Here is a 17,390-nt window from a genome sequence, read left to right as displayed (position 1 = left end):
TATTGTAAATGGGATAGAAGAGTTAGCAACATTTAAAGTTGAGGGACCAGCTAAACAGGACTGTCTTGGATGCAAAAAACCACAATGTGCAGCATGGGTAGCTTTACAATGTGGAATGTGTAAAGAAATATTTTGGATAAGGCAAAAATTTTTGAGAGCACTATGGTGTTCAACTTGTGAATTTAAATTTGGTTTTTATAATTGGCAGAGAGAGCTGCGGAGACAAACTAAATTACCTTTGTCCATTTCCATAGCCTTGTTTGAATCACCAGAACAAAAAATATTGGCCTTTTATCGTTTTGAGACTGAGGCCTGTGTAAGAAGGATTCAGGCTCAGTTAAGTTCAAAAATTTTAACCTATTGTTGTTCCAAGAAAGTATCATTTACAAGACATTCACTGTTTGGTCCTATCAAGGGAAATTTAAAGAGGAAATTGTATGAAGCAATTACAAGAGAAGATTTGTAATCATGTTTGCAAACTTTAATCACATTATATGGCTTGGTGTACTATTAACTGCTGCTTTAGGAATAACGCGCTTCAATCAACCAAAGGACAATATTTGGGTAACATTTGCAAATCAGTTGAACCAGTCTTCGCTTTGTCCTAGCTTAGGAGGAGTGACTAATCCTTTTCGAACTTGTTTAATAGGTCTACCAGTGTGGAAGCCTGAGGAGTTTTATGGTTTAGTGAGCAATGAAACATTGTGTTGAAATCTATCTGCAGTTAAGGTTTTAGATGGAGCGATTAATGGAACTCCACCACTTCATGATGCCTATCGGCAGTGTCAATACTGTCACTTAACACCACCTTGCAATCACCCCCTGAAGAGTTAGACCTTTTTGGGAGCGCTAATGCCAATTTGTCAGGAAACAACTCAGGAGGCTGGGTTGACTTTACTCCTGTAAGTGACACAGCGCCCCGACCGTGGTTAAAACACAGGGGCGCCTGGGCTACTTTGGACTCTAAATTAGATTGGCATAGTGTTCTCGACCAAATGTTTGATAAATGCAATGCCAGCAAAATCGACACTCCAAAAAGGCTACCGAAAGGCATCTTCTTGATTTGTGGAGATAGAGCATGGAATGGCATACCGGCACAACCACAAGGAGGGCCTTATTATCTTGGCAGACTATCACTGTTTCACCCCAATGTATCTTTGATCATGCAGTGGAGCCAAAAAACGAGCAGGAGAAAACGTAGTGTACATGAGCTAGACTGCAATCAGATAGGAGACCCTACATTTTGGAGTGAATTCAAACAGGTAGCAATTGCGACCATTCTCCCTGGAGCTCCAGCTAATAAGGCAATGAATTTAGCAAAACAATTGGGTTGTTGGGCAAAAAAACGAATTGAACATGACATCAGAAATTCTGCTCACAAGTGATGTACAAAGCGTCAATCATGCAGTGTTACAAGATAGAGCTGCCATAGATTTCTTGCTCTTGGCACAAGGCCATAGGTGTGAGGAGTTTGAAGGTATGTGCTGCTTGAACCTGTCTGATCACTCCACGTCCATACAGGCTAAAATAAAAAGGTTACAGCAGGGCCTTCACCAACTGAAACAAAAAGATGGATGGGGAATAGACAATTGGATACAATCAATATTTGGCTCTTTATCACCTTGGCTCCTCTCTATGATCAAAGAAATATTGTGTTGGATAGGCTTAATACTGTTGCTTATAGCTGCATTTAAGATAGGCTACAATTGTATTATGCGCAGCATAACAAAAAATCACCATGCTCTGCTTATGCAAAAAGAAAAAGGGGGAAATGTTGGGAAATGGTTAAGTGAAAAAGGACATGATTCAATAGAAAAGCTTTGTGAGACACGTATTGTATAAATGGAAACCTTGTTAAACTCTGAGTGTGGATATGGACTAAAAGAACAAGAAGGCATGCAAGGAGGAATCTCTAAGAAGAAACTTCTGAAGGACAAGCGAATCTTTCCCAAGGGAACAGGATGGAGCACCGAGCCCAACTGCAACTGTAATTGTAACTGCAAGAAGGTAAACAGAGCTCGAAGTAGCAACATAGCAACAATGAATTAACAAGGGACAATGAATTAATAAAGAACAAATAGTTTTAGTAACTAATCATGTATAAACTATAACAAAGCACAAAGCATCTTTTGAATGTTAGGGTATATAATCCGGGCTGATTTTGAATAAAGTCGAAGCTTGCTTTATCACTCATATTGAGTCATCTGCTTGCTTCCCTCGGCCGTCGCACATCAATCAGCCTTAACATGCAGGTACACTACGATGAAAGATTATTAGATGTTTTAACAAACTCTGATTCAGTTCTCACAAGGTACAAGAGGACATTAAAATGCTTATCACTACATCTTCTAATATGTAACGTTTCTATTGTTATAACTAAACTTTTTCTTATGTCTGTGCTCTGCTCCCAATAGTGGCCAAGTAGGCATCCCATTATATACATACAAAGTATATATATACATCCCTCTCCAAACAGAGAAAAAGTACCTGAGAGAGAGACCTCATAACTTCTTGTCCTATCTTGTACTTGAGTCACATATGTTCTTGGAGAACCAGGAAATTTAGAGAACCTGTCTAAAAACTGACTCAAATGACACAGAAGCTCATTTACACTGCTTTAACACTGCATAGTTACAGCGCACTGCAGGCTACTTTACCTCGTGGCAGAGCAGCGCACTATATTTTAACCGTGAATAGTCATAATGCCCAAATAACCTCTTCTTAGTCCAGAGATGAAAACCCAGAAGCATGAGCCAGATGTTGAAGCAATTTCAGTCTGCACATTTAGTTTAAAGAGTTGAAAGCATAAATCATCTTTACAAGTTCTACTCCCAGCCACAATGAACTTGCATAAAAGTAATGCAAAGATCCAAAAAGGTGCTTTTAGAGGACCACTCAAGCTCCAGTTTTGGAAGCCTGTCTGAGGAAGGAGAGGCACTTTAGACACAGTGAGCCAGCCTTTATGGCATTCTGAGAGTTGCTCTTACTTATTCAAGGCTTCAGGACTCTAAATACAGGGAGGGCAGCTCCAGCCTTCTGTCCAGTGTAGAGACAGGATGGTGCCCAAGTGACTTAAGGTCCCAGGCCACCCAGGAGTCACACTGCATGCAAAGATTCTGCACTGCACCTCGGGCATGCTGTGTGAGTTTTACTAAGTATGTAAAGTTTTCCATCCACATAGCTAATCAAACAGTCATGTCTTCAAAAGTTAGCATAAGCAGCTGTTTTGACTGTCCCACAGTGAGAGGGCCCAATTTTACTCACTCATTCCAACATGCATTTATCTTTAACTCACAGCAACTGTCTTAGGGACCTCAGGAGTTCAGGATGAACGCACTTAGGATTGTTTTGTTTTGTTTCAGATTCATCAACATTGTGCATTAGCAGCACAGCAAAAGTTAGCATCGCTTAGATGCTTCATACATAGGTATCAGCTAGCAGCAGCACCAAATTAAAAGCAAGGCTATGTTTTACAGTGTAGGTCTTTCCCACAATGATTAGCTGGATCAGAAGGCCCTCATATTTTATTGGGAGAAGAGGCCACTCAGTTAAAGTGCAGACCTTGTTGGGTAAGGAGCTGAAGGCAAAAACAAAGGGTAAACAGTAGAAGAAGTTCGTGCTCTTGAAGATGGAGCCACCTGCTTCTCCAAGATAATAATAAGTCTTGTCTATGTGGCTTGCACAGCTAGCAAATAAATAAAAAAAAAAAATTAAAATCCCAAGCATCACTTACACCGGGTCTTAAGTTGTTGGTTGGTTGGGTTTTTTTTTAAGTCCCTGATCCACTGAAATATTCATTCCTTGAATATTCCTTGCACAATTTAGCATAAGACTGCTACATTTGATACTGCAAAGGTACAGAGTAAAAAGAGAGCTCAAACAGTTTAGAAGCCTGGTTCCTGCAAGACCAGTGGAAGATAAACAAAGAGGAGCAACACAAGTGCAAGTTCTGATTGTGAAAAATAAACTGCAGTTTACCAGCTTACCACTCACATATTATCATGAGAATGTGTTCTTTTTACTGTTTTCATGCCCTTGAGCTAAAGGAGGAAGGCAGTCATCTATAGCATCCTTTTGGAAAACATTTTCTCCACAACCTCAGCATTCTAAGGGCAGTATACAATTTCAGTTAAAAGCAATTGCCAAGTCCACTGATGATACATGCAAATTAAATGCAGTATATCAAGAGAAAGGAAAGAGGGAGATGGAAGGCAGGTAAAGCACACACCACCAAAACCTATAAAGCAGGGCATGACAAAGAAGTCTTTATCTCAAGTCAGGTTGGCATCTTTACTGGCAGCTAACAAAGTGCACCTTAGTCTTGTCGTTGGCAAGTTCTCGGGTTCATTGTTCATGTTAAAAGTTCCCTATTCTATATGTAAGTACCTACTGCAGAGTTTTTACCTTCTTTTGTCAAGATAGCCATAAAATGGCAAAAAAAGTACTGACAACCCTGCTACTCCTTCCACAGCTCAACAGGTGACATATAATACTCACACACTCAGAGGTCTGAGCTATTCTTTTACAAGACTTTGAGTCATAACCGTAATGAGGATCACACATTCAAGGGCTCTTCTGTTGGTGACCTGAGGAAGAATTGCAAAAGACCAAAAAAGGCACATCATCTCCTAGTGTCTTACCGAAGGGAGCACAAATAAGAAATAAACAAATAAGAAAATTTGTTCTAAAAGTTCATCTTCCCATCTTTTTCTGTTTGGCCCATCTTTTTGCATGCTCCATCTCTCCTTTTACATCTGAGCAGGAAGACAGCACACAATAGTCTGGGAAGGATGCTCCCAATATTTGTCTTAACCCTTTGCATACAACTGCAGTCTGTTAGCAACTCTCAGATATCAGTCACAAGTAAGGAAAGAACTCCATTTTAAACTGGCATAGTGAAAAGATTTGACAGTTATCAGGATAGCCTGTCACATTTCTTTAGATTTTTATACTTGGAAACTAAACCAACAGCTTCAACAGACATGGAAGCACAGTTTACTACAGTCAGGAGCACACAGACCTCTTTCACAACAGGAGAGCCTGAAGCAATTTTCCTCTGCAGGCATACTGCTAGCACTTTCACTGCTGGGGGGGGGGGGGGGGGGGGGGGGAAGGTTGGGGAGGCTAACAGCTTTTTAGAAGGGCAGTTTCTCCTACTGCTTACTATGACACCAAAATTTGGACTGACTGATTCACCAAGAGAATTCATATACCTGTAGCAACTAAACCTAGGAATGATACACCAGACTTGGCCACAGGAGAGAGGAGGTCAGTTCTGTGCAACTTTTGTGCCATGCAGCCTTATGGCAGTTATCACCTCTGTCAGCACCCGCCCCCCCCCCCCCCGAATATTAGTTTTCTAGACACTCCTGCTCTGGGCCATGTTATGCCTTTGTGCCTGTCTTTCTGCAGGCTGTATTTGTGATCACTGTAGCAGGTTCTCCACCTCTGCAGAGCCATCAATCTGCAGGCTGCTGTCATTTAAACCTTATTAACTGTCCTTACCAACCCACCTGTCTCAAAGCAACTGGGGCAAACTAACACATGTTCATGTGTGCTTCATTAGTGACATTCAGATCCTTAAAGAACTCAGATTCCTCCACATAGAATCACAGAATAGTTTGAGTTGGAAGAGACCTGAAAGATCATCCAGTGCCAACTCCACTGCTATGGGCAGGGACATCCCACTAGATCAGGCTGCCCAAGGCCCCATCCAACCTGGCCTTGAACGCTCCCAGGGATGAGGCACCCATAATCTCCCTAGGCGACCTGTTCCAGTGCCTCACCACTCTCCTAGTGAAGAAATTCCTCCTTATATCTAGCCTAAATCTGCCCCTCTCCAATTTACAGCCATTGCCCCTAGTCCTATCACTACAAACCTTTGTAAAAAGTCCCTCCCCAGCTTTCTTGTAGGCCCCCTTCAGGTACTGGAAGGTCGCTATAAGGTCTTCTCGGAGCCTTCTCTTCTCCATGAGGCTACTTAACAGAAGAATAAATATTTTTATACAACAAAAAATACTGTAGGTGGCAGAAATATTTCCTTCTCAGATTCCTTAAGTGCACTGGCTGTATTCATTTCTGGAGAGTGGACTTGTCAGAGAGCAAATCAATTACACACAACAGAGATCACATCATAGGTTTTCTTTAATTTGACTAATGCATTAAAAAAGACACAGAAAGGGATGTAGCATAATCAGAAGACACATTATAATTTAAAAATACGTGTTTCTGTGACATAGTCCTTGGCTGTGACTAATTTATCCCAGTATCACACACCCAGACACCAGGGATGTGCTGCCTTGGACATTGCTCTGCTCTTTGTCAGCAGAACCCTGGAAACTTCCAACACTGCCACCTCTGGTCTTGTGACACTGAAGGGAGAGTCAGTGCCTGCTTCTTTCCCTCTGACATCCAACACTTCTTCTCCAACTTGCAATCCAGAAAATCTATTTTGGTGAACTGCTTAATGTCTTCTGACATCAGGAGATTTCTCTGTACAGCAACACAATGACTGTGGCTCACATTAAAAACTGCTAGTCCAAGCCATTAATAGAGGCTAGGAGTACAGAAGTGTTTTATTACAAGTTAAGAAGTCTTCAGGGTCTTCAGGGTAATGCAAAGATTTTTAAAATGGAATTTTAATGAACCTAAGTAATTTTATTGCAGATTCTTTTCTTTCAACATCAGAGAGAATTTTACTAGTATATTGTAAATCTTCCTATTTATAAAATGATGTACTTATTTAATACAAAATACTATACCTTTATGGTTACCCTGCTGTGTCATATGCAAAATATCTTACAGGGACAGAAGTAAAATTTGTTGCTTTTAATATAAAAATTAGCCCATTTTCTGGTGGAGATAAGTAAAAAAAAATGAGATAAAATAAATAACATTTAACAAACATTACTATTTTCCATAGATTCATTCTCTATTGCTATCTGACAATACTTTTTCTGTTGCTCCTCCTTGAAAGACTCTTTCACCTTTTTCCTTTTCAGTCCCCCATCCCTGAAAGATACATAAAAGAAGCAGCCTTAAGCTCACTTCAGGGTCAAGGCAGAAAAGCATTACAATATTTAGATTATGCAGTCAAAGCAGTTTTCACCCTAGATGTTGGCTTTTGCAGTACAATGCTAGATCTGTGCTGCCAAGATTTACCAGACCACACAAACAATGCCTTTCCTTTCATCCAGCATTTAGCAGGCAATTTATTTTCACCAAATACCACCTGCTAGCCAGATCCACCTGTCAGCTCCATTTCTCTTTTATACTATATTACTCTATTTATTCTAGTGGAACTGTTCAAGGAATAAAGTAATATTTTCAGGCTTGGAGTCAGTAAGGATGATGGACTGCAGCCTAAGCAAAGCAAGTCTGGAAGAAGCTTTAAGAGATTCCAAGCTAACGTTTCAGAACACTGAACACTTAAATATGCTTTAAACCCAACCTCAGAGGTGTTGATTCTCACCAAGGAAGCACGGACATTCCTCCTTGAGCAGCAATGAGAGCCTTGACTCTGTTGGCAAAGTGAACAGCATCATCTTCTTCCTGAAAAAAAAATATGAATGATTGGCTTTGCAACTTAAGCATTTTCTCCATGTCTTGCTTAAAGGGTTACTTTTTTGCCAGACAGCAGGCACTTCTGTTTATGCCAGGCCCATGGGACCTGCACAGCAGTTCCAGCTGGTCCTGGGGAACGCTGCCTAGTCTGCCACCATTCAGTGCCAAAAGAACGGAGTAGGACGCTCTGTGGTTTCTGGGGCAGTCTCAAACAATGTGCAGCATGCCATTACGGCTCTGGCCAGAGCAGGGAACGCAGCTGCTCCCAGTACTTCAACACCAGTCTGAAGCTGGGAACACACTGACAGGATCACCTTTGGAGAAGACAGGTGTCTTGAACAGCGTTGAGGCCAGGTGCATTCAGGATCAGCAAATTATTGCAAGTTCACAGGAGTCTCTTTGCCTGGACTGCAGAGGACTGAAGATATACACATTATAGCAGCCTCTCTGCCAAGACTAGGGTGGAGCAAAGACTGGGGTAGGCAGGGCCAAACTAGGCCACTGCTGGAGCGGAGGACTAGACCACTTATCAGCACTGGGTCAGTATCCAGGGGCAGAGGGGCTGTTCCAAGTTGTGGGGAAAAGCTGCTGGGCAATGGACTAGCTGGATGTTCTACAGGGCTGAGGAACAAGGAGGTGGGAGGAAGCTGTGCAGATGGAGGTAAAGGGGGGACATAGAAGGCAGAATAACATCACTGTGGAGAGAAAAGAAGCCTGAATCTCTGTATCACCTCTGGAGTAAAAAAGGAAGGTCTGTGCTAGGCTGAGGAACAGGACTCCTGCATCATAAAACCACATTTTAACATCTCTTCTAGTCTCTAGGAGCAATGGAAAACAAGGTAGCTGCATCCAAGTAAATCAGCTGTTTGTGAGCAATAGGGAGCATGGTGCAGAAGTGTCTGAATGTCTACAAGAGCAGTTTTTCCTTGAAGATAACGAACCCACATAAATCCATGTGTTATTTAAAATTTAGACTATAGCATTGCTTTCTGGTCTGTGTCCATTAAGCTGTCAACAAAGACTGGCAAACAAAATGCCAACACGCTACATGTGTAGTAATGCAGACTTCCTCCCAGACAACAGTTTACAAGCATTTTATAGACATACAAAACTGTACATACCTCTTTGATCATTGGTGGCAGGTACCACACATTACAGACGAGAGCCCAGCTGGTCATCAGATTAAAAGCATACGTTAGCATAGAAAACTTTGTGCTGTTCCAGAACGCATCTCCAAAGCAGGGATCATAGTGGAAGACAAGAAGAAAAAGCAAAAGGGCACAATCTGCTACCTTGGTTTAAATCACATAAGATGCTTCTTTTTGGCCATGAAGTCACAGTTCAACTTGTTAAATTGGGGGAAAACCTAATCACACCTCCCAAAAGCAGCAGTTAATTCAGAGTAAAGCTCTGCATTTCAACATTTATTGCAAGTTTATAACAGTAAACCTTTACAAGCAATGCAAGACTCCAAACCAACCAACTCATTGAAACACACCTCAACTATAACAAGATAAAGCTTCTCAAAATGTAAACACTTCTCATCCACAAGTGGTGACTACAAAGGCTTCCTTGAAAACACACTGGTTTTAACAATTTCCGTAAGATTAGGCAACATTATAGTTACAGAAAAAGTAACTAACATACATATCTAGAGCTAGAGTGACTTGGCTGGAGCTACACAGAAAGCCCCAAAAATGTCAAGAAAAGTGTCTTGATCCCCAGAGCACAAAAGAGCCAGGAGCCCTAGGATAAAAAGAACAGGCAGAGCCGAACACACAGCATAACAATTGGAACCATGCTTTTCAGATTGCACCTAACCAGTTGTAAAGATACTCAGTGAAATGTTGAGCTGTAGCACATTGCACACCATGAAAATATTCCATTTTCTCAGGACTTATTAAGAACCTTATTCACACAGGGAAAAAACCCTTTGAGGCTTACACATGAACAGCTTCTCCGACACGTTCTCTTTTGCAAATAATCCTACCACGTTTGGAAAACTGTGGATACATCACCTTGATTGCTACTGGATAGATGGTCCCTCCTACCTCAAAGCTTCCCTTCTTAAACATCATTACTGATGTGTTGTTTATGCACGTACCTGGTCAGAATTAAAAGAGATGAAGAGTTTAATCCACTCCAAGAAAAGTATCATCGGATGATTCCTAAACTGTCTTAAGAAGCTAAATGGCTAAAGGAGAAAGTAAGCTTTAGTTCTGAAATATGATTCTAGAGCCTGTTTTCTCTTGCACTACACTGTGTTGTGTTTACTAAAGTAAACAGACTCATAAAACTTCTAAAATACAAGAATTTGACTTTTAATATCTCACAAGAGCTAATTAATTCTACAGACTAAAATCAAAACACCTCACTGTAAGGACTGGGTATAATAAACTGCACTCAGTGGTGAGAAGTGAGAAGAGCAATAAAATCAATATAGATGTTTCCTCCTACCTTTGGGAAAATTAAAATGGGTAATTTGGTCTTATCTGCAATGTGTTCTCTAATTCTGTGGAGAGAAAATAAAATCTCAGTCTATACTTCATATTGTATTTGGCCAAGAATCTAAACATCCATTACCTCTTACATAGGACAAGAAAAGCCCTTGCTCAATTGCCCTTTGACTGTCAGTAACCTCAACCGGGATGTATGTTAGTTCCAGGCCTTTATCTGTGAGGTTCTCTCTTGCTAATTGCAAAAGTAAGTTTTCTTCAACTCTGTAAGCAGTTTTATTTCACCATTTTAACGCAGTTAACACATGAAGCATGTAAAAATTACTTCCCATTTGACAGGCTCCAGCTATGAAGAAGGTTGAACTTTTCATTTGATTGAAATATATTCCATGAGTCAAGTTTTTGTGCCTTCTAGGTTTGTAACATCATTTTTATATTTTTCTAATGAATCTCCACATCTAATTATGAGGTAGGCTACTATTTACTACATTCGCTGCATCATTTAAAACCAAAGTATTACTACTAAGCAGAGTGAGACACAACATTTGTTTTCTGAGATACCTGTCTTTCCTACAACTCCAGAATAAACAGTGCCTCTCCAGTTTGCATTAAAGAAGAAAACAAAACATCAGATATCCAAAAAAAAAAAAAAAAAAGCACAACCCAGCATCGGGGGACAGTCATAGGCACTTACTTAATGTTAGCTGTGTTGCACCCTGTTTCATGAAGATTTAGGATGACTAAGAACAGTCTCTGTAAACACCTGAGTATATAAGATCTGCCGTACTGAGTCAATCACTTTTATGTGCTTACAGGGACAGTCCAATGCACTGTCCCTGCCAGGAATCCATACTGCAGGCATGGAGAACAGTATAGGCATTAAGCAAACATATTAAGGCACTTCTCTAGGATGCACTTCTAGCAGCTAGGTGGTAACTTGGATATTCTCCTCCCCCTATAATCAGCCTCCCTTTATGCTGTAGTCATAGCAGATATAACCAGCTCAGAGCTGATGAAAAACATACCAAGACAAGGCATGATCTTGGAAGCAAATGTGGTCACAGAACTCAAATTTCTGTCCTAACATCCCAATACATTGGCCTGAAAAATAAATGAACATGCTCCTGCCTGTGGCAGGCAGGGTCCCTGTGTCAGCATGGAAATCCCCAGAGGTTACAGGGCAAATGATAAAAAAAAAAAAAAAATTAAAAAAAAAAATCAGTAGACTATTGCTACACCCTGAATCTTCATTGATGAGCAGTTCAAAACCTTACACTGACGACAGCCTGCAGCTGCTCACCAAAGAGATGCAGGGTGAGAATAGTCTTGGCTTATGCCAGGTCCTCACAATTACTAGATCTGATAAGACAATCAAGTAAATGCCTCACTCCTTTACTTTTTCCTAACCAGATGGCGGTCTCTCATTTCTGAGCGTTCAAACAAAACATGCTGAGAGGTTTGCATGCAAGATTTTTTAATAAGTCCCAGGAGCCCTTCGTGTGCCTGGCCAACCTGCAAGCCCAAAAGAAACTGGTTACTATGCAAACACACATGTAAATGATAAAATACTGAACACAGATGCATCAGTTTCTAAGCTTATTCATTAATTGTACCAATTCTCTTGGTCAAAAGTGTGCACACAGCTGTGTTTATTATTTTGCAGTCCTGAATGCAAATCTGAATGCTACCTGTAAGTTTTTCCTCTTGTCCAACACTGCATCTGTGGGCATCTCAACATTACCTACATTTAACATCTCTTGTTCATACCAAGGAATAGCATCCATCACTGGCCAGGATTAGAACATCTAATGGAGATGTGTGGTTGGCTACACAGATGCCTCCTTTCTGTGGTCTGTTTTCCCTGCAATGACAACCATAAAAGGAACAACAATGCTTATTGTCCAAACTACAGCCCCATCAGGCAACCCATCCAGCGACCATATACCCACAACCGACACTCATTGACAGAAGCATTTCAGACACACAGCTTACGTGCAGATCCACAGGATGTGGAAGAATATAAAACATTTTTTAAATACTAATATTACTATATTTTTTAAACTTCTGGCAGTACATTGCCAGAGTTAAGTCATCTTTCCTCACACTTTCAAGAGTCCCTTCACTTTTCAGTAGTTTTGGCATTTCACCAAAACCAGTTTCCTTTTAGCTGGGAATATGAGACTTCATGGAGCAGGCACTTTAGCTGTATGTATTACTATCCACAGAGGCATATATCAAAGAATATTCAGACACTAAAACTCCAAAAGCAAAGACACTAGAGCATGATTTTTCTTCTTTTCTAAAGCAGAAATAAAAAAAAAAATATTTAAGTCTCCATTACAGAATTCTCTACCACTAAGCAAGCAAGACATTAGAAAAACTTACTGTGATACCATCCATAACTAACTTAAGGAGGGACAGTGAAGAGTTATCATAGTTACCAAACAAATCTTCTAATGGAACAGCTGAACAGTCTATGGCAATATTCTTTCATGCGATTGTAACGTGTTCATGGCAAACATTGAGAGAAGTGTCCAAGTATGTATTTAGAACACAATACTACTTCACCTTCGCATAACCTGCCAATACATAACAGCAAACGCAATGGGGCATACAAACATCTTGACAGACTCTTGATGATCCAAACAGCTTCTTGGATCCAAGGGCACCATCACAGTAGCTGTGCAGTAATGGAATAAGAATCCCACTCTGAAACTTCAGACACTGAGTACTATAAGAAATCAATACCAAACCAGTGGAACCACTCACCCATTGTGGAAATAAACAAGACCACCCAGACATCGAACACCCAATGCAGCACATATCATCTGAATCTGGTTGCTTAGCCAGCATTTAACTCTAAAAGAAATGAAACCACACATACATTTGCAGTTCTATGTATTCACTCATTGAACAATTCCCATTCCCAATAGCTGTTATTGGTAAGACCACAGTAAGTGGATTCATGGCACTAACAAGCAGGAGAAGCTTTTCAGGTATCAAAGATATTCTTGTGCAAATCTTCTACTGTAATCTATTCTAAACCCACAGGATTCAAAGCAGAGAAGATAATAGTCAGGGTATTGTTTTATAGATTTTCTCTGGAAGCAACTGCTATTGATTTGTTCATTAACATTAATTTAATATAAAAATACTTAGCTGCTGAATCACGTTTGAGATTTTTTGCACTGACAGAATGTAACAGTCTCACATTATTAATAAGGAATTGCTAGGACAGATTATTTGCTTGCCCTATTCTGACTTAAGTAGGGCATACTTTATTTTCCACTCTAAGACATACTTCCAGCCATATCTCTCTGGCTTACATTGCATGTCCACTTTCAGATGTCATTGCCATACTCTGTCATAGTGCTTTGTGAATTTACAGTAGATAAAAAGTCCCCCGTGAGAGTCCACATTAATCCTCCAGACTCAAGCAGATTTATATTCCAACATACTAATTCAAAGCCTTAAAGAATAAAAAACAAAATTGAAAGGGTCCTTAGTAAACACTCACCTGCCATGTGGAAACTGTCCTACTAATGTAGTGGCTGAGATGAGCAAAAGGATGCTGAAAACAGCCAAGCAGATGCTACAAAGTAAAATAATCTTGATTAAATTCTAAGAAAAAAGAGAAAAGCAAGCAAGAAAATCTTTTATTTAACACTTTCATCTATTTTACAATGCTTCCCTCTAGTACTAAAGGCATGAAGCTAACAATACAAACCAGTTAAGGCCAAGAGGATAATACAAGCACATTTTCACTCAGTTAATCCTGCACTAAGTACAAAACGTTGTGCTGTCGGGAGCCCATCTTCCAAAAACCACCCATGCCCTGATCTGACACTATCATGTGGTAAAGAAGCCAACGTGTTCAAAGAGGACAGTGAGTTGTGACCACTGTTCTTTAATGCAGGTGAGATTTCAGAGCTAAAAGGGACTCATCATATCACCTTTAAAAACCTATCCCGAGATTTCAGTACATATTTCCACCTCAGGCAGTAAACTACTATATAATCATGAAAAATAAAATGTTGTTATTTACTAGTGGCTGAGCAAAACCAATTTGAAGACATTTCTACATAAATGTCTTCTTAAGCTGCGTATTTAAGTTTACACACAGGCGTACATACTCTGCTATGTCATTGACTGGTATGAAATCCCTCAATGCACGGCAGCTATGTTTTATTTATATTGTACTTCCATCAAAGGAAGAAGAAATTTTAAAAGCTCCTACTTTTTACAGGAATACATGAATATTTTAAACTGTTTGGTCAATATGATAAAGACCAATTTTGCTTAAAAGAAAGTTTTAGAAGTCTGAAAAAACAAATACATTCCAAATAGATGCCTCTTTTTCCAGCCCTGTGATTCCTTTTAGCATTGCTTCAAATGCTGAGTGTCCAGCAGACAGCATCCCTGTCTCCTAGACAGGTAAAGCCTGATCCTTTTGGTTCAATTGTTGCTTTACATAACAAAAAGATATCCAGATAATTTCTATAAAGTTTTGCTGGATTTTAAAAACAAACTAATTGCTAAGAAAATACACAGAATATAAAACAAATGTATCTCTTTGGTACCTTTTTATTTTCTTTTAGGGATGTTTGTGTTTTGATGGAGACGTAGATAACAAAGTCCTACCACGTTTTCCTTTCTGCACTAGTCAACAGCATATTATTTCACATCTTTTCAAAAGACTAACATGAAAAAACAATCCCAGCAAAGCACATCTGGCTCACCGAAAGGGCAACAGGAGACAATACCAAATCAGGATCCCAGTGATCCACACAATAGTTAATTGCCAGCTGACATGGTGCAAGCTAGCATTGGTTCTGCTGAGGAGATTCCAGGACGCCAGCTCCTCAGAGGAGACCCATCAGGTGACTTCATCTTCTGCAACTGCCTCACAGCTTTTCTTGGAGAAGTACATAACATCAGCAAAGTTGAAGCATCCTTGGGACTGGCTGGAAATCTCCTCTTCCATGGAGGTTTCATCTCTCTCGATGATCCCTGCATGAGGAAATCAGTCTTCCTTCCACACAGTGGAATGGACAAAATGGATTCCAAAAAGAGTAAAATACATGTGTTTCTTAGAAATAGCTCTCGTCCTACTCCAAGCACCTAAATTGCTTTGTTATGCCTCATTTACATACTGGCATTTAGTTCCACAAGTTACCCCTCTAATCCTATGTCATACAACACTAAATTTTTGAAGAAAGCAGAAAAGCATTTAGAGCAAACTGCAAATAATACCTTGAGCACATCTCCTACTTCATTGTCATTTGCCAAACAACATACCTAGAGATGTTGACAGTGAACTGCCAAGATTGCAGCCCCTCCTGATGCCTTGACTCAAATTCAGGCAGTGTTTGTAGAGTTGCTGCTTTTGTTGCTGTCGATTAGTTTTACTTTTCTTTCCCAGCTGTTACAAACAGCTATTTTTAACTCTGCTATTTTTTCTCAGAGCCTTCTCTTCCCTCATCCCTTCTCCTTTAAGAGTTAGTTCACTACCAAGAAGCTTTAAAGCATCTAGATATTTCCCCCAAGACATATAGTGTAACACAGCAGGGAGTTTGCTGAGGTCACTCCAAGACCAGATTCTTACCTGGCTGGTTACAGTGACTAAAATTGTATTGATTCACACCAGCTAACACTTGGCTTTTTTGTTTGGTGAGTTGTTTGGTTTGGTTGTTGTTTTGGTTTGGGTTTTTGTGGTGGGGGAATATTTCATAGCATTAAATATGCATTATTCAATAAAATACATTTAATTTATCTTAAACACCATACTACCCCCTGATTGGCATCACAAAACTTTCCTCCAGCTGCACTTTGGTCAAACCTTGAACATCTGGGAAATCTTCAGGTCCAAAATTCATTAGCTGACAAACCAAGCAGTCTACATGACTAACTACTAAGAATGGCACTACAAGTAAAAGGATTGAGAATTTAATGCAGTCACTTTTGGTCAAAGAAGAAAGGAAAAATTACATACTCAGATTTTAGCCCCACACCTAAAGAAGAGCACAAATAGTAACTGTGATCTGTGGAGTGGCATAGCTCCTTTACTTGAGAGACACTGTCTTTTAGCATGCTAGGAGTTACAAGCAAGAGAGAACTCATACAGAGCAATGCCAAGGGCAAAGAGTATGCCTTCTTCCTAATCCTGTAAACAGAGAGCTGATGGATTTGTAAAGTACAAAATACTCGTGAAAATGGGGACAGCTTCCTAAACACTTATCAGCAACATCCTTCTATACCTACACTAGCCTCTAACACCTTTTATTCAGAAGAGTCAATCATTCGCATATTATATTGCTAAGAACTTACTTACGGTCTCCCTTGTAGGTTTGTAAGTTCAGCAGTTATTTGCCCATCAAACTCCTTTTTGGCCATTCCAGTTTTCTTAGTTAATATTAGATACAAGTTATGCTTCTGTTAACTCTTTTCTAGGCAAGATATCAAAATAGTTGCCCTTTTACAAAAGAATAGTGCTGTGTCAACTTCATTCAGAGATCTTACCAGTGGAGATTAAGTTCTCGAGTGCCAGCGCCTTCTGCTTTTTTATTCCTTCCTCAATCTGCAGGGTGGCCCACTGTTCCCAAAACAAGAAAAGTACATGTTGATGGTTTTCATTTCATCATTTCCAGGCAAACTGTAATTACTGTGTCAGAGTCTCTTTTACTGAAGACAAGTCTTAGATCTTAATTTTTCACATTCATCCTGAAGGCTGTCCTGCACACCTCCTGTTTCATTTGTTATATAGATAACCTTTTGCCATTTTGAGGAAAAACTGTTTGGCTCAAGCTTCTTTTCAGGACAGAGGCGGTTGTTTTTGTCCTGGGGCCCCACAAATTACTGAGCTACCTAAGAACCTGCGAGGTCCATAGGTCCAAACTCTCTCTTCCGCAGTTAACTTCAGGCAATAGGATGCTGCAGAATACTATCACTGACATTAGAGACGTGCTGGAAAAACAGATCCAAAATATATTTTAAAGAATAAAAGAGATTACTCCCATTTTGGGGTGTTCATGGAGGTTCTGTTAACAGAAAACAGAGAAGGGACCATTTAATAGCCGTAGTATTTCTAGCATAAAATTCCTTCATTATCAAAACCAAACATACAAATATGCTTAATTTTTTACGTTTTCATAGATTCATAGAACAGGTTGGAAGGGACTTTAAAGATCACCTTGTTCCTACACCCCTGCCATGGGCAGGGACATCTTCCACTAGATAACATTGTTCAAAGCCTTATCCAACCTGGCCTTGAAAACCTCCAGGGATGGGGCATCCATAACTTCTCTGGGCAACCTGTTCCAGCGCATCACCATCCTCACAAGAAAAAATTTCTTCCCAATATCTAATCTAAAT

General features: G+C 40.0%; 1 protein-coding gene across 1 annotated transcript; it reads right to left on the bottom strand.

Annotated features, from left to right (window-relative positions):
• Nucleotides 1-6,143: 6,143 nt before the first annotated feature.
• Nucleotides 6,144-16,653, bottom strand: LOC104058074 (glycerol-3-phosphate acyltransferase 3; the record flags this gene model as incomplete). The annotated part of the gene is given in 11 exon segments (XM_009559530.2): nucleotides 6,144-7,011; nucleotides 7,472-7,551; nucleotides 8,685-8,813; nucleotides 9,582-9,669; nucleotides 10,022-10,075; nucleotides 11,416-11,531; nucleotides 11,787-11,880; nucleotides 12,789-12,878; nucleotides 13,537-13,611; nucleotides 14,759-15,029; nucleotides 16,539-16,653. Coding segments are annotated over 11 exon segments (1,227 nt in total), but the record flags the coding sequence as incomplete, so codon positions are not given.
• Nucleotides 16,654-17,390: the final 737 nt, after the last annotated feature.

The sequence above is a fragment of the Cuculus canorus genome, chromosome 4 (assembly GCF_017976375.1).
Source record: "Cuculus canorus isolate bCucCan1 chromosome 4, bCucCan1.pri, whole genome shotgun sequence".
In the NCBI taxonomy this organism is placed as follows: domain Eukaryota; kingdom Metazoa; phylum Chordata; class Aves; order Cuculiformes; family Cuculidae; genus Cuculus; species Cuculus canorus.
Note: the sequence above shows the minus strand (reverse complement) of the source record. Positions and strands in the feature narration are given on the sequence as shown.